Source organism: Metarhizium album (genome assembly GCF_000804445.1).
Source record: "Metarhizium album ARSEF 1941 chromosome Unknown scaffold_15, whole genome shotgun sequence".
NCBI lineage: Eukaryota > Fungi > Ascomycota > Sordariomycetes > Hypocreales > Clavicipitaceae > Metarhizium > Metarhizium album.
The window spans coordinates 370445-386557 of record NW_024467589.1 but is presented as its reverse complement, the minus strand read 5'-3'; the positions used below and the strand labels follow the sequence as shown (position 1 = coordinate 386557).

Sequence of the window (16113 nt, the reverse complement as noted above, 5' to 3'; positions counted from 1 at the left end):
TATTACGGCCAAAGGATATGTTACAGCGATGCCGTGCCGAGGAGTTCAGCACTCGACGTCCCCGTCGAGCGCTTGTGTCCATGGCCGCTCCTTTTCAATCTTCTTCTTCCTGAGGCCCAACAGGCGCCGCCCCGTCGTTGTGCTGGCTTCTTCGGCGGCGGCGGTGTTGGGCCTCGCGGCGGCCCTTCCGGCGACGGCACTCCACCCCGAGGCATCTGTCTTGCTTGCGTCGTCTCGTCTCGCGACTTGGCCGGCGGCGTCGACGTGGCACAGGAACAGCTTACCTGCCACGGCTGTGTCCTGAACCGTCTTGGCGAGACGGGGCTTCAGGGTGACGAGGGCTTGTTCGAGAGCCGGGGCCGACAAGAAGGACGAGTAGGGTGTCGTTGCGCGGAGGAGCACCTCGTCCGAGGGGAGGAACGTGGTTTCAAAGTGGACGGACGGCTGGGATGACAGGTCGGCGTCGAGGGCGGACCTGACGTCGCCGATGGTGAGGCCGAACCGGGGACTTGTGAGGAGGAATCCGTTCAGGGGGTCCTGCGCTCTCGGTGGCGGAGAGGGAGCGCGCGACGCGGCGGCGCTGGCTGCCGCCACGGCCTGTGCGGCTCGGATCTCGGCGCACTGGGAGAGCGTCTTGCCGGGGGCGGAGACGAAGCGTGAGCCCTTGAAGACGACGACACAGCGGTAGGGCTCGACGTCTTCGCTGCGGCTTTCGAGCCCGTAGTCTTCGGCTAGGACGTGCAGGAACTGGCGGTACGTGGCGCTCATGGGCTTGTACCGGAGGCGCGTCTCGCTGGGGCTCTGGGCAAAGACGCGGAACTCGCGTTCTTGCGTCTCGGCCCACGATGTGTTCGCTTTGAAGAGACGCAGCGTGGTTTCCGAGTAGGGGATGTGCTCACTTTGATGCGAGGCAGGGTCAATGTTGAGGGCCGCGGCGAGGCGGCGATTGCGTTCGAGACGCAGGCATTCGTCGTCACATTTGATTTCGATGCGACTCGGTGTGGGATTAGAGCTGCTGGCGAGACATTTGACTTCTTGGGTACGGATGCCGCAAGGGCAGGAGATGACGGCTTTGGCGGTGCAGGCAGACGATTCGTTGCAGGCTGTCATTGTTAGTTTTTGATTCACTGTACGTATTTTTTTTTTTTCGCCCTGCAGATGGTTGAAGAGCATCATGTTGGGACGTCTGTTGACTCACGAGTTTGTCCGTGGCATGCGTTTTGGCATGGATGTTCACAGAACAACTTGATCTTGCCGCAAGTCTGCTCACAATGCTTGCCTGGGAGATTGGCATCCTCACACTCCCCCGGTCGATGGCATAGCTTTTTGCAGCTGTGCAGTCTGCATTTCAGCTTCGTCCCGCAGACCCTTCCGCAATGTGCCTCCTGGAGGTGGCACGGCTGGCTATGAAGCTTTTCCTTGCCACAGGCGCACCACTTTTCGACAAGGAAGGGACACTTGGGGCAGGATACGTCTCCGGCGTGGCAGTTATGTTGGACAGACGGATGTCCGCAGCTGGGCCGTCGTAGACAGTCGAAGCGGCAATCTGGAGGCCGAGTACCGCATGGCTGTGGAGGGTGAAGGACGGTTCGGCCGCAGTCGCAACTGATTTCGGTGAAGATGGCTTCTGGGCAGCTGGCACATGGACCGCGATGGCAAATTTGCTGGCATTCGTGGCTGCCGCACTTCAACCGCCTTCCGCATGTCTTGATGCAAATGTGCTCGGCTTCGATGGACGTTGCTGCACCGGGAAGCTTGTGCTTTCTTCGAGCTGCTTGCCTCTCGGCGGCCTTTTTCTCGCCTGCGCAGCAGTGCTCTCCACACCTGTGACGACCGCAGCTCAAGGTTGCTTGGCAAGTCCTCATACACATGGGGTTTTGGACGTTGCCCTGATGGCAGACGCTCCGGGTGCTTGTCCGGCCACATCTGCAAGCCACCTCCATGGTCTCGTTGCAGAACCCACAATCTCCGGTGTGGCATTTGGAAACGCACAAGTGCCCACACGGTAGTTTCTTGTGGCAAGGCTTCTCGCAGTGTGGAATGGGATCTTCACACGATGTCCGAGCATTTTCGAGCAGCTCGTCGAGGGGTGTTTTCCCACAAGGACATCGGGCGACAGATGCTGGCGAGTATGGGCAGTGTGCTGGCTGCTCTTCCTGCGGGTGGCACGCCTCGGAACATTTGTGGACACCACAGTCGAAACTGCGCTCGCAGAGCTGGGCGCAAGTGAAGGTTCCATCGAACCAACTCTGGTTCGCAACGTTGTATGACATCTGTGGCTCTTCTCGTTCGCAGCACGGCATCTGCTTCTCAACTCGGCCGCAATAGCACTTTGCATCAACAGTCATGTCACAGTCTCCACAGAGGCCGGAATGACACGGCTTCGAACAAGAGTGCTCCCCGCAAGGAAGCAAATCTCCGCAAATTTCCTGACAGCTCCATCCGTTCTCGTAGTCGGTCTCTCTGCACAACTTACGAGTTTCCTTCTTTCCACAGAAGCAGGATTGAGTCGGTCCCATTAAGCCACAGGGCGGACAGGGGCCGGCATGGCATTGAAGGGGGCAAGGGTGTGGACATGTCGGGCGCGGTTTCGAGCACGTCTGACCGCAAGAGTGTGGAGGGAGAGATGAAGGTGCTGGGCGAGGGTTTATGTCCTTTCCGCACCAGCAGTGATAAGACCCAGGGTCGTCAGATAACTTCGAGTTGCATCCTGGGCATCTCCAGGTGAGGTCCTGCTCAGGCTCGGAAGACTGTGGATCTTGCTGTTTTCTCTGGTTATCGTGCCACTTATTGACGCACTTCAAATGAACAACAGTCCAGCAGAGGGAACATGACCAAACGTGAGAATTCCGCACAACATCATCCGTACAAATCGCACATTCGTAGTTCAAGTTGCTGATGTCTTCATGAATCCTAGTTCCCAGGTCCTCTGCCGTAGATTTTGGAAGCCTCACTGGTGGCTTTATGGGAACCCTGTGCTTTGTCTTGGCAGGTCTACTGTGCAGGTTAGACCTCACTGCCTCATGTTCACGGGATAGAGCGATGGAAGCGGGAGCGCATACCTCCGAGTTACTACAGCCTCGCCGGGGATGAACTCTGGCGCGTCCGCACTCAGCGCTGGGGTAGCATGAGCCGCATTTTCAGCAGCTGTAGGGGTCGTACCGGTGAGATGGCCACCAAATGACCTGTGGCCAAACGATCCCGGAGCATCATTCCTTGCTGCGCCTCGGCCAGCCTGTCGCGGACCGCGAGGCCTTCGACCCCTCCCTCTCTGGTTCGAGTTGGAATCAAACGGGATTGGACTGGCCGGCTCTTGCGAAGATAGCTGAGTATACGCTTGTGTGCCGGCCTGTGATGCAAAAGTCTCGCTCGGGGCGGCTGCAGATGGACCACCGGAGCGAAAACCATCTATGGGTTGGCGACTTTTACCACCACGGCCTCTGCGGTGACCATGATTTCTTCCCCGGTTAACACGCTGCGACTGAGATTGAGCCTGAGATCCCTCTGCCTCGGTCATAATCTGTGGTCGGGCAGAGGCGTTTCGAGGCAAAAGAGTTGAGATGGCCAATGTAGGTCTAGGACTCGGGCTTGAAATTTGTGGGATCTGCGCTGTTGGAGAATGAGTTTTGCTTGGGACGGCTTAAGACGATGCAAGGTAGAAGCTGCAAAGACGTCGACTAGGGCGGCAAAGAGGATCAACTGAAGATTGAGGAGCAAGGGAGAAAAGAAGAAGAAGGAGCCGGCCGAGTGGCGTTGACTCCTTTGATATGTCGCCTGTCGTCGCAGACGCCTGAGCTCGAGCGGGGCCTTGAAGTTGGACGTTGGATTAATTTTGCGAGAAACCGGCGCTAACAGTGGCAAAGTCGCCTGTGCAAGCTGACAAAGGCTCTAGCGATGTGCCAAAGGCACTGGAAAATGAGTCACCAACCAACGAGAGGGGCCAAAGCTGCCGCCCCGGGTTGGAATTGGCCAATCCCAGCACGCTGAACCAGTAACCATTCCGCATGCCCACCTTGGAAGGAGTCATAATGATGGGAAAAAAAGTAAAGAACCCTTTCCAATTCCGCACGCTGGCCGCTAATGCTCCCGAAGGCAGTCTTTGAAAAAAGGCCTTGCCAATCAGCCGGACCCGAAATTTGGAGTCGGAATTTGGACAGTGCGGAGGGCCTTTTTTCTCTGTTAAACATGGTGCTTTAGCACCTACCCAACCTTTTGGATGCGTCCTGCCTACCCTACGCCGTCCACGTATTAGACAAGCGTAAAGCTGCGCAGCGCCTGCTGGTGGACGCTTGACCTCTGGTTCTGTGTGGAAATGTGGAAACGGGCTTCAGTATGCTGTTATCCTTCTCTCTCGAGAAAATATGAGAAATGCAAGTTCATGATCGCGTGAGACATTTTCGCAACGGGTGAAGGGTAGCAAGCAAGCCAAAGAGTCTCCAGCATGGGGAAGGGGCATCAATAAAGGATATGATTCGCAACCACATTGGACCAACCGCTTGGCACATGATCGCAGCTATATTCGTACTTGGGTGCATGCGTACTCCGCGTGCTCATACATGAATACATCATCGAATATTTGCCTGCAGCTTACATGTTCAGGTAAAGGTTGCCTACGAAGCCAGAATGGGAGTATTCGCCTGCGAGGCTGCGATACTAACAATGCCCTTTGTATATACTGTGAGGAGTCAAAAATATCGATTCGACCTGCAGTCCAGTTCCGCGGTACCAAAGGTGCGTGGTCGAATACGGATGACGACCGGCTGTACTCCGTATCTCTTGCACAGCTACAGTATCTCCAAGTGGTCAGTATACACGTTTCCCCGCCGTTCATATTTACTCATGTAACATTGTTAGGTTGTGGAAGAAGCGGTGCGCATTTGCTTCAGTATTACAGAAAACTCCACGACCTCCCCGCCGCAACCCGTACATATTGTTCAGAATCATGGTAACGATTCCACCGGAACTGTCGGCCCAACTTGCATATCGACTAGTACTCATATCCCTGCCTGACTGGGAATGGGGGCTAGCTTGCACGGAGTCGTGTGACGGAACTTTGGTATCATATTGGTCCAACGGTCAACGCATCTCATGATGGGCTCTGTGTCTATTGACTCGTCCTCGAGGTTTCGCTGGGAAAAGGCTCCCGGCCGGGAATCGGCCCCCCCCAGAAGTTACACACTAATAAACCCAGTTGTGAAATCCTCTGGGCTTGCTGGACAAGGACGACGTGTCTGTGCCACTTTGAAGATGACGGGTCATGCCACTCAACATACAGAGTACTACTCCCATGCAGCGGCAGTTCACAGTGCTCAGGTCCATTCCATGTGCGCGACAGGAAACAATCAGTATTCCGTCAGACGGTGTGAGGGATGCATACTGACATCACCAGTCCTGTAAATAAAACTCCTTGGGTAACCAACGTCGAGGACAGGTCGGGAAATGGGGAGCAGGGCACCGGCTATGCTATGTCAATCGTCAATCTGAACCTTGACTGTTCTTGTATCAACCAGGCTCTGGAAAACTGCGAATAAAGCAAGAAGACGATGCCATTGATGTGCACGATTGGCGAGAAATAGCATAATACCTACCTAGGCAGGCTGCGACGGCCCCCGTGTCTCTGTCCCATGCCGTGGCAAAACCGCCCGAGAACTTGAAGCACAAACGACATTGCTGCGGCATCTCCCGCAGGACACAGAGAGGTGATAGGGTTCCTCACAGCTGATGTTATCCAACGCAACTTGCCAGGGGGGCCCATTGGATACGAGATGCAGGTCTGGGTTGCCATGCAGACTGCAGACGCCGCATAATTAGTGCCTGCAGCTCGCGACGTCGACCTGGATGAATACGTAGTTATTGTTGACCTCTCCTTCATCGGCTTCGAGATGCTCCGGTCCTACTCCGTAGATAGAGAGACAGAGAGCTAAAGAAAGGGGCTGCGTTTCTCTCGATGTTCCACATTTTGTCCATGAGATACGACGAGGGTACGGAGTACGTAGGTCAACTGGCAAGTGACATGGAGGATGCTCGCACTTGCTGTCTGATTTTGCGGCGGTACGCCGTACCCTGTCGGTCTTGATGACAAGACAGCAAGTGCGCCAACCAATGCCCACGTTGAGTCTGGTCTGGTGCACACATGCACAGTGGGCAACCGGCTTAACGCAGTGCTCACCGCCCACTGCTGACGTTGACTCATTTCCCTGCTTTTGATACTCTCGAACAAACCCATCTCTCTCCGAGATGATGGCATCTCGGCCACCTTTTCGTCCATGGATCATACATATTTCGCTAGCCGGGAACACGATGGACATTGCCTTTGGCTGCGGCACTCCGTACCCCGTACCGTACCCCGTACCGTACCCCGTACTGACCCCTCATCCGCGGAAAACCTCGAGCCACCGTACCTGGCAGGTACTCCGTACTCTTGCTCAAAATCCAAGTTGGTCCGGACCAGCTTTGGCGCCACTTCCTTCGGCAGAAAACAGGCTAGTGCTTTCCCTGACGAAGCCTACATCTGATTTACTTTTAGGCCCAGTTGAAAACCGCGCCGAAGCCAAAAGCCACCCGTCCTACAATGGGTCGACTACGGAGCACGCACAAATCAGAACCAAAACCACCGAGTGGAGACGCGGTGTACCCCTCAGCCGTAGCCGGGGTACCCCTGACTGACATAATCAAATATAGTACTTAGACGGCAACTCGACTCAGCCCCACGACTTACTTTTTCTTTTCTGGAGCTAAATTCGATGGAAGCGTAGATGGGCTGGCGAATGGCGACATCGACGCCGTCCTTATTCCGCAAACGATCGTGAATAAAGTCCCCGTAAGTATTGCACGCTTACATTACATCGTGCGCTGATGCGCCCACTTTTGTTGGTATCGTCCGTTCTCGCCTTTTGCTGCATCACTGGACGTGTATGCGCAGTGCTACCCTCAGTTTCTTGAGGCCCCCCTTGGACAGGTCGACGAACTGAAATATTGTCCGATATTAGCTGAAACCCCAGCAGACAGTGAAATTGCCCGGTCACGTGGGACAATCAGACGAGAATCGCGAGACTGTGTGAGCTGCCGTCGGCCAAGCCGGCCATCTATCTCGTCGTCTTGGAGACTTGGCCTCGTGATTATTATTCCCTGTTCCCTTGGGCCTCAGCGACACGCATGATCAATGGATCTTGTGCTTTGGCTCCATCTTGGCCAACGCCTCGTCCCAGGCTCTTGACAAAAGCCGAGTCAAGCCAATCTCTGCAGGGGCCAACTATCCGGGCTCAGGCGCCATCGACAGGACTGGCCCTGTCCCTTGAGCGACGAGAAATCGACATTTGCGCGACCCCAGGCCAATTCGGTCAGGAAGCCCGCTATCCGCACCCCACATCTATTACTAGTTGCCACAAGATTCAAACCGGTGTCGCAGTCATGCTCAAAGACTCTGTACCGAGCAAGTACGGAGTACAGTACAGGTCGAAGCTGTATACGTATGATGTTCCATCTGCTATCGATTCTCCCCCAAAGCAGCACCTATGGCAGAAGCAGAAGTAGGAATGGTCGTGCTCACTGTCTTGGATAGCCGCCTGAACGGAAATTTATCCTAGGCTTCTCTCTTCTCGTACCACCAACCGCTACTGCTTGATTGCTTAACAGGGCACTGTATTGGAACTCCAAGGTTACTAACTACTATACATTACCCACCCGGCTACTTGAGTACGTCCCCCGGCCCTGGAATCTCACGTTGTAGGCTTTGACTATTGGGAGATCAACTGGGATCTCAAAGAAATGATGGGTTTGTTGGTCAATACCACGTGACGACACCGCACAACCCGTCATAATCTGACCATCGGTATTACCGTCGAATTCGATGGATAGAGGAGGACCACGAGATCACAGGCGGTCCCCCAAACCATCAACACACCCCAAAATTTCCTACCGGTCAAAAAAGTCAGACGACGACCTACTTCGTAGGGCTGCTTCGTATTCCCTACGACTCTGGAGTCTGGATAGCGCGTCAGCCCCACCTTGGGCTGTTCTCGATGAGATACCCGGCCCCGGTTCGCGGGCGAACCCACATATATCACGAGTCTCATATTGCTATTGGAACCGCTTTGGAAAGGCGTCAGCAGTCTCAGCCTCGCTGCTGCATCCCGCGGGCACACGGAAACTTCTTCTGCGCAACTTTGAGAGCTGTGGTTGGCTGTTTTCTCAGCTAATCGAGCTTGACAATCGGTTCCTAAACCTCCAACTCGAACACATGGGCCGGGCTCCCAAGAAGTCGGACCGTCGTGCTCTGCCTTGCCTCACTGTCGCATCACACCACACCCACTCATTCCCCTCGTTACATCATGCATGTCCAGCCCCTTGTTCCCACCTTGGCTGGCCTGAATCCGTTTTCTTTTTGCTTGTTTTGGGCTGTTCGGCCGTTGACCCGCCGAGAGCCCATCCGCCATGCATGTTCGGGTGAATGGGCCTGCGTCGCCGACACAGCCGGCCCTTGCACCGAATATATGGGACATGCAGGCCGCCATGCGGTTTATCTTATACTCTTAACAAGGCGGCTCTATCTCATCTTGTAGAGTTGCTGTTTCTGTACATTCGTACATCGTACCCCCCCTTTTCTTGTATTTTTTTTTTTCATTGTAAGCTCTTGTCGTGCATAGTAATCTTTCTTCGCCGCTGAGCGAAAGGAGTGGCCATCATGATGGCTTCATCACTTGTTCCTTTCCTGGCTCTTGCTTTTCTGTCATCGCTGGCACCGAGCCATGCATCGACTCTTGAGAGACGCGATCTCGTGCCACCAGCCGAGGCCCAGCTTGGAAATGGATGGACGTATCAAGGTTGCTACCTGTACGGACCTTGCGTTCCTCGTGAGATATTTGTGGACTTGGCATAAAGCTAACAGTCGAGTTAGGGATGTTGGTAGGACCATCAGCTCGGCCAATATGGTTGACACGAAAATGACAAACGAGATGTGCACACAATTCTGCCTTGGAAAAGGATTTCCGTACGCTGGGACGGAATTTACCTCGGAGTGCTACTGTGGTAGCTCGCTAGCGACTGGCGGCGTACAGGCTCCGGCCGCTGACTGCGGGATGGCCTGTGGTGGTAATTCAACTCAGCCATGCGGAGGCCCAAGCAGATTGACGCTCTGGAAGACGAGACAAGTTACAGGGCCATCTGTCAATCCAGGCGTCAACGGCTGGGAATCAAGCGGTTGTTACTCGTAAGTCTAGCGGGCGGCCAGCGCCTGTCCTGCAACCTCGACTGTGACGGGACTGCTCGTTAACCGACGGACAGTGAGGGTAGCACAGGACGCGCTTTGCTGCAGGGCGTTGGCTCCGTGCCCGGAGCTCAGATGACCGTGGCCAAATGCACGGCAGCTTGTGCAGCGGCAGATGCAAGAAATACTCTGGCAGGCGTCGAGTATGGAGGCGAATGCTGTAAGTAACGGCGGACTGTGGTCAGGACTCAGTCAGGACCCGCAGACTCGACGACTTGAGAACCAAGACTAAGGCTCGTGTTTTTAATTTCCCTGACAATCAGACTGCGGCAAGAAGATTTCCAATGGAGCGCAGCCCGCGCCGGCCACCAGGTGCAACATGGTTTGCAACGGCAACAGCACCGAGATTTGCGGCGGCCCAGGTGCCCTGAACGTTTACAGCCGTGGCGGGACATTGCCCACGAGGTGAGTTGAGATGATGGACCAGGCACGAGCCATGACGTTTGTTAGATTCGCGAACCAAAGAGACTGATCAGGGATGAAACGCGGCCGACAGCACTCCGGGAGGTGCCGACCCAACAGGAACTCCATCCGCGTGTCCAGCGCAACCGCCCACGGTTGGTACGTGGTTCTCTTTTGGCTGCCATACCGAGGGCACAAACGGACGAGCTCTGAGCGGCAAGAGCTTTTCTGGCGACGAGATGACGCTGGACGCTTGCGCCAAGTTCTGCCAAGGGCATACGTACTTCGGAGTCGAGTACTCGCGCGAATGCTATTGCGGAAACACGTTGAATACGGGCTCCAAAAAGGCGCCTGCGGCTGACTGCAGCATGGTGTGCTCAGGGTCCAGCTGCGACCTCTGTGGGGGCGGCGACCGTCTCTCCGTTTACACCCTCGGGGGTGGCGGTGTCGATGCCGGCACCTCCTCGTCCTCTGATCCTGGTGCCTCAGCAACTTCGACCGGGGCAGCAGCTGCCACGGGTCTCCCGACCGGCTGGTCTGCCTACGGCTGCTGGGTGGACGGCGTCAATGGCCGTATACTTAACAAACAGCTCCCCGATGATCCCAACTTGACCCTCGAGTCTTGCGCAAAGGCCTGTAACGACCAGGGCTTTACTATTGCCGGCGCCGAGTACTCACGGCAGTGCTTCTGCGGAAACTCCATCGTCAACGGCGGCGTGAAAGCCAAGTCTGATACCGAGTGCAATACTGCCTGTGGCGGCAATTCCAACCAGTTCTGCGGCGGCGGCGGCAGAATGAGCATCATGTCCATGGGCGAGCCCCGGGCCGTTGCCCCCCCGGGCGTTATTCCTGCCGTTGGTCAGTGGGAGTACCAAGGATGCTACCAGGACAATGTCAACCAGCAGAGGACCTTCTTCTGGCAGAATTTCATGAATACCGACATGACTCCCAAGAAGTGTCTCGATCTCTGCGGCTCTTTTGGCTACATGGCGGCCGGCCTCGAGTACGGCAAAGAGTGCTACTGCGGTGACCCAGCCAATATTGCCGTTCGCGGCTCTCAAAAGGTTGATGACAAGCAGTGCAATATCCCATGTGTCGGAAACGCGTCTGCGTACTGCGGTGGTGGCAGTCTACTGACCACTTACTTCTGGAAGGGAGACCCGTTCTACTCGTGGAACTTCCCCGACCCTGCTTCTCCCGATGCCGGTTCTTACGAATTTCTTATCGGCGGCGTTTGCGTCCCTCTGCTTACTTCCCAGACCATCACGGGCAAAGTCACCTTCCTCGAGAAATGGGGAACTGGACCTCCAAACTCAACTGGTGCTTACGAGCTGGACCTTTCCCAAGTCGACAATTTCCAGGCTGCCTGGAGGCAAATGCACGTCAAGACGGACATTTTCTGCGCTGGTGGCTTGACGCTTCCCGACAAGGCCGGCCGACAGCTCAATGTGGGAGGCTGGTCTGGTGATTCGACGTACGGAGTCCGCCTGTACACTCCTGACGGCTCCCCTGGCGTTCCCGGGAAAAATGATTGGGAAGAAAACGCGGCCGTCCTCAAGCTACAGCAAGGTCGTTGGTATCCTACCGCCATGATCATGGCCAACGGCTCCATCCTTGTCATTGGCGGTGAAGTTGGCTCCAACAGTGCTCCGGTACCGACTCTTGAGATCCTCCCGTACACTGGTACCAAACCTCTCTACATGGAATGGCTTCAGCGGACCGACCCCAACAACCTGTATCCTTACGCCTGCGTCCTGCCGTCGGGGGGTATTTTCGTCGCCTACTACAACGAAGCCAGAATTCTGGATGAGAACAACTTCAACACCATCAAGACGCTTCCCAACATTCCCGGTGCCGTCAACGACCCTATGGGCGGCCGCACGTATCCTCTCGAAGGCACTGCTGTTCTCCTCCCTCAGCATGCCCCGTATACTGATCCTCTGGGAATCCTCATATGTGGCGGTTCTACCAATGGCGCTGCAAATGCCCTGGACAATTGTGTGAGCACCTACCCGGACTCTGCCAACCCCAAGTGGGAGCTCGAGCGCATGCCCTCGCAGCGTGTCATGACGTGCATGGCCCCTCTTCCCGACGGCACTTATCTTATTCTAAACGGCGCCCACCACGGTGTTGCTGGATTCGGCCTGGCCAAGGATCCCAACCTTAATGCCTTGCTCTACGATCCCACCAAGCCTCTTGGCTCTCGCATTACTGTCATGGCTAACACGACTGTGGCCCGTCTGTACCACTCCGAGGCCATCACTCTGCTCGACGGCCGCGTTCTCGTCTCTGGCTCAGACCCTCAGGACGGTGTCAACCCGGAGGAGTACCGTGTTGAGACTTTTACTCCCCCGTATCTGAAGCGAGGCAAGAGTCGGCCGACCTTCACCCTTACGAACAAGGACTGGTCCTATGGTCAGCAGGTCACCTTCTCGCTGGGATCTGCAGCTCAAAATGGCGACATTCGAGTGTCTCTGCTGGGAGCCGTCTCCAGCACGCACGGAAATTCCATGGGCGCTCGTACTCTTTTCCCTGCCGTTTCCTGCGATGGTACCTCTTGCACTGTCACGTCACCTCCCGGCAAGCACATTGCACCTCCAGGCTGGTACCAGTTCTTCGTCCTGGACGGGGGTGTTCCCGGAGTTGGTGTCTATGTCCGCATCGGTGGCGATCCCGCTGGTCTGGGCAACTGGCCCAAGGGCACTGGATTTAACCCGCCCGGCGTTTAGACACGTTTTTCTAGCGGCGTCAAGCCAGCTATCTGTTACGACTTGCATGAACTCGGGAAGAGGAGCGACTGAGTTATCAAACGAGAGATATCGTGGAAAGAAAAAAAAGATGATATATAAGACCCAGACATTTAGGCATCGAGACTACTCTTACATAAACTTTTGGACAAGAGAGGGAAGGTTGTTGATAGTACTGGGGAAGTTCCCGCTTTTCCCTTGTTCGCAATCCCGGCGGGATGGCTTCGTTTCTTATGTAATATATAATACTCCTTTCTCCTTGTTGTGCTAGACGTTGGTAGCGACCAGTTGTAGTGTTTTTGAAAATGCCGCCATGGTACAGCACTAGGCAAAGTACTGCCGGATGGGCTGTCGTGATGTCAGGCGAGCAACCATCTGCCGCTGCTCCTCTTGTCCAATGCCTGCTTGCAGCTACGTTTTCAATGGAGCAAACAACTTCAGTTCCGGCCGCTCTTCAGTCGACGAGGAGACGACGAGATGGTTGAGTCAAAAGCGCCAGGACAACCGCGGCCAAAGAGCACTATCGGTACCAATGCCATACTGTTAGCAAGAGACGTGTCTCGTGTGTGTGTATATTCTCTCGGACGTCGTTATGGAGCCAGGTGGGCAAGCAGGAGAGTATTCCCCCCCTGATTCGGATGACCCAGAGCGACGGCTTTGACAGGCGGGCTGACATTGTCGACTGGGAGCAGGGCACCAGCACGAAGCCAAGGGATTAGCAAATACGAGCCCGTGTCCAAGTTACAAGTCAAAGCCCCCATCTACGCGGGAAAGCATCCCTCCGACCTGTCAATCACGCAATTTCCACGACTAAACAAAGACGATGCATTCCCAACACTACTACGTACTAGTTCCCGCCGTTTCATAGTGTCACCACCCCGGTCATAACGCGGATATGCCTGCGACTCCGATAAATGGAGCCGGCAACGTCGAGGCCACGTGACGCCCCTTCCCGCCAAAAACTAGGCGATCCATCCGTGACCATGAACCGTCAACACCTCACGGGGGAGCATCACCGGACCTCGACGAAATAAACCGCCTCCGCCTCCGCCCCTCCCAGCTCCCTCAGTCCGTAGTCTGCAGTTCGCAGCCCGGCATAGCTCGTCACAATGGCAGCCCTCATCAAGGCGGCCAACGCAAAGATCAGGTCCAACCCCGTGTTGGACTACGTCTGCTCAACACGTACGTCGCTTTTCCTGCACAACCCAACCCTCCTTCCTGCCCTTGGCTCTTCCTCTCCCCGTCCTAGCTGCGAACCCGTGGAACAATGTACGGCGCCGACGCGTCCGTCTACGAATTGAGGGTTCCTCCTGGGCACTCGTGCTTCCTGAAATGAGCATAACGAGCAGAACACCCAGGTGGTCTGTCCGCCTTGAGGGAAGGAACAAAAGATATATACAAAAAAATAGTTGGCAAAATAAACCATCTTGAAGCCGTGTTCAGGGCTGCCGAACATGGGAGCCCAGAACACAAATTCTCTTTGCAGAACAGCGATTAACGAGACTTGAAAACCCACAGACTTCTGGGGCCCCGTGTCCAACTTTGGCATCCCCGTCGCGGCAGTGCTCGACACGCAAAAGAGCCCCGATCTGTACGTCAACCCTCCGACCTGCCGACCTGCCGACCCGGCGACCCGACCGTCCCTTTCGACCTCGCGCGACGGAGGAAGAGAAAGAAGGGGGTAATACTGTGACGAGGCTGACTGTTGCAGAATCTCGGGCCAGATGACGGGCGCGCTGTGCATCTACTCGGCCACCTTTATGCGGTACTCGCTGGCCGTCACGCCCAAGAACTACCTCCTGTTCGCGTGCCACTTTGTCAACGAGTGCGCCCAGCTGACGCAGGGCTACCGGTATCTGTCGTACCACCACTGGGGCGGGAAGGAGAAGACGGGCCTGGAACGGGGCGTCGAGGCGGCGAAGAACAAGGTCGAGGGCGCGGAGGACAAGGCGAAGAGTGTGGTGGGAAAATAGGCGCCTGTGCCTGTGTTGAGCACTTCTTTTCAATTGCGGAATAGACTTCAGAGCGGGGGAGAGAAGCAGTTGGTGGTTGTTGAAAGAAGAGGAGGAGGACGACAAAGACGGAGAACAGAATGTCTGGTCCTCCGGGGGCTGAGGGTCTCGGAGACCGGGTCGATATCCGGCGGTAAAATGGCATCGTGGCTGCAGCCGTGCGTGTACATTTGACATTTGCGCAAAAGTGTCACGGCCCCCCCATGTGCTTGTTCGGCCAAAGCTCTGTTGGTAGTCTGGGCGACATTCTGGATGGGAAGAAAATGTCCGGCTAGGGTGTGTTGTGGAAGATGAGAAAAACCCCCAGTTTTGGCCTGCAAATAGAGGGCACGAGGCAACTGAATGCCCTGCGGACTCGTCATACGCTGGATGCATTTCTCGTCGGTGCGAGGTCTGTTCGTGATGGCAACAGGGTGGTGGAGGGCGTCGATGTGTACGCCGTTGATTAGCTAATCACTTGTCCATGGACTGGACGGGTCCGCAGCGGCATGGCTCTGCCGGCACGGTACTCGAGAGGCCGGTACGCAAGTTGAAGGGCTGGCTGGCTCTTACAGTTCGTTCTTGTTCGCGGCGCGACGGGTATTGCGGTGCGGCCGTCCGCGGCTATCCTCGAGTAGCCGTGACGCGTCTGCCCAGACTGCAGACGCATCCTGTTGACCAATGGGGGCGCGGGCGCGGCTAAAGAAAGCCAGTCGGGACAGGAACCGTGATTGCATCTCTTTGCGTTGGGCGATTCTGGAAAGTACACGGGCCGGAGGAAGATGACGAGGGCTTAACTAGTGAGTGGGGGTTGAAGACGGGAAAAGTTGGAACAGAGGCAGATGCACGCGAGGCACGTTGCCGAGGTGGGATCGCTTGTGTGTGCACGTAGTTTGGAGGTTGGATGGGCTGAAACTACTTGATAAGAAGATGATGGACATGCCGAGTAGAGGGAGAGGGGGATGGTCTCTGGCACGCTTTGAACCTGGGAGGATTAATGTAGCCGAGGTCGGAAAGCTCCAGCGCGGCACGACTAGCTTGGATGCCTTTGCACAAGATACGCTTACATGTTGTGCGTAACTACTATCACAATTGGTTGCTGTTCAACACCAGCGTGCTCTGTAGCAATGACGACTGGTGTTTAAAATTGGATCACTTGAACAGTGACGACGGAAAGACTGGAACGAAATGTCGGGGCACGTCAAGTCGAGGCCCGGGGGACATGTTGAGTGTCGAGCCTCGACATCACCAAGCACAAGGTTGATGTCAAGACTGAGTGGCTTGCTTGTAGACGGATACACGCCCCTCTTGTCTGGTTGAAGAGACGACTCTTGACCTGGGCTCGGCCGACAGAGCAAGCATCCAGATAGCCACGCATTGGCTCCAAGACTACTGTGTGTACGACATTGGCCGCGCGCCTTGGTACCGGCCAGAGCCCATCCCGACCCGGACACAACGAGAGCTGGTGAGGTGGAAACAACCGGGCAGGAGACATGCACGTGCGTTTGGTACACGTTGGCAGGGACGTTCCCAAACAGCTCCGTTCTCGATAGGACCCATCTCGTCTGCAAGGGCTGGCCAAAGCTTAGATTGAAACGGCAGACGGGTAAAACAAAAAGAGGACGTTTCTGCCCCGCAGAGTCGATCCGGGCGCACGTGCAGGCAGCGAAAACAGTCGGGGGCGGAACGAAAACTGCGACGAAGACTT

At 55.7% G+C, this 16113-nt stretch overlaps 3 protein-coding genes across 3 annotated transcripts; 2 read left to right on the top strand and 1 right to left on the bottom strand.

The window, feature by feature from the left end:
- Positions 1 to 45: 45 nt before the first annotated feature.
- On the bottom strand, positions 46 to 3517 carry MAM_05733 (Single-stranded nucleic acid binding R3H; the record flags this gene model as incomplete). The annotated part of the gene is made up of 3 exons (XM_040824531.1): positions 46 to 1103; positions 1199 to 2994; positions 3063 to 3517. The coding sequence occupies 3 exons, from the start codon at positions 3515 to 3517 to the stop codon at positions 46 to 48; spliced, it is 3309 nt and encodes a 1102-aa protein (XP_040677510.1).
- Positions 3518 to 8683: 5166 nt separating this feature from the next.
- MAM_05732 (Galactose oxidase, beta-propeller) lies at positions 8684 to 12396 on the top strand (the record flags this gene model as incomplete). Its single annotated transcript, XM_040824530.1, has 5 exons — positions 8684 to 8832; positions 8888 to 9208; positions 9283 to 9425; positions 9529 to 9670; positions 9762 to 12396. 5 exons carry the CDS (start codon positions 8684 to 8686, stop codon positions 12394 to 12396), a joined length of 3390 nt encoding a protein of 1129 aa, XP_040677509.1.
- Positions 12397 to 13523: 1127 nt separating this feature from the next.
- Positions 13524 to 14387, top strand: MAM_05731 (UPF0041 domain-containing protein; the record flags this gene model as incomplete). The annotated part of the gene is made up of 3 exons (XM_040824529.1): positions 13524 to 13596; positions 13933 to 14005; positions 14126 to 14387. The coding sequence occupies 3 exons, from the start codon at positions 13524 to 13526 to the stop codon at positions 14385 to 14387; spliced, it is 408 nt and encodes a 135-aa protein (XP_040677508.1).
- Positions 14388 to 16113: the final 1726 nt, after the last annotated feature.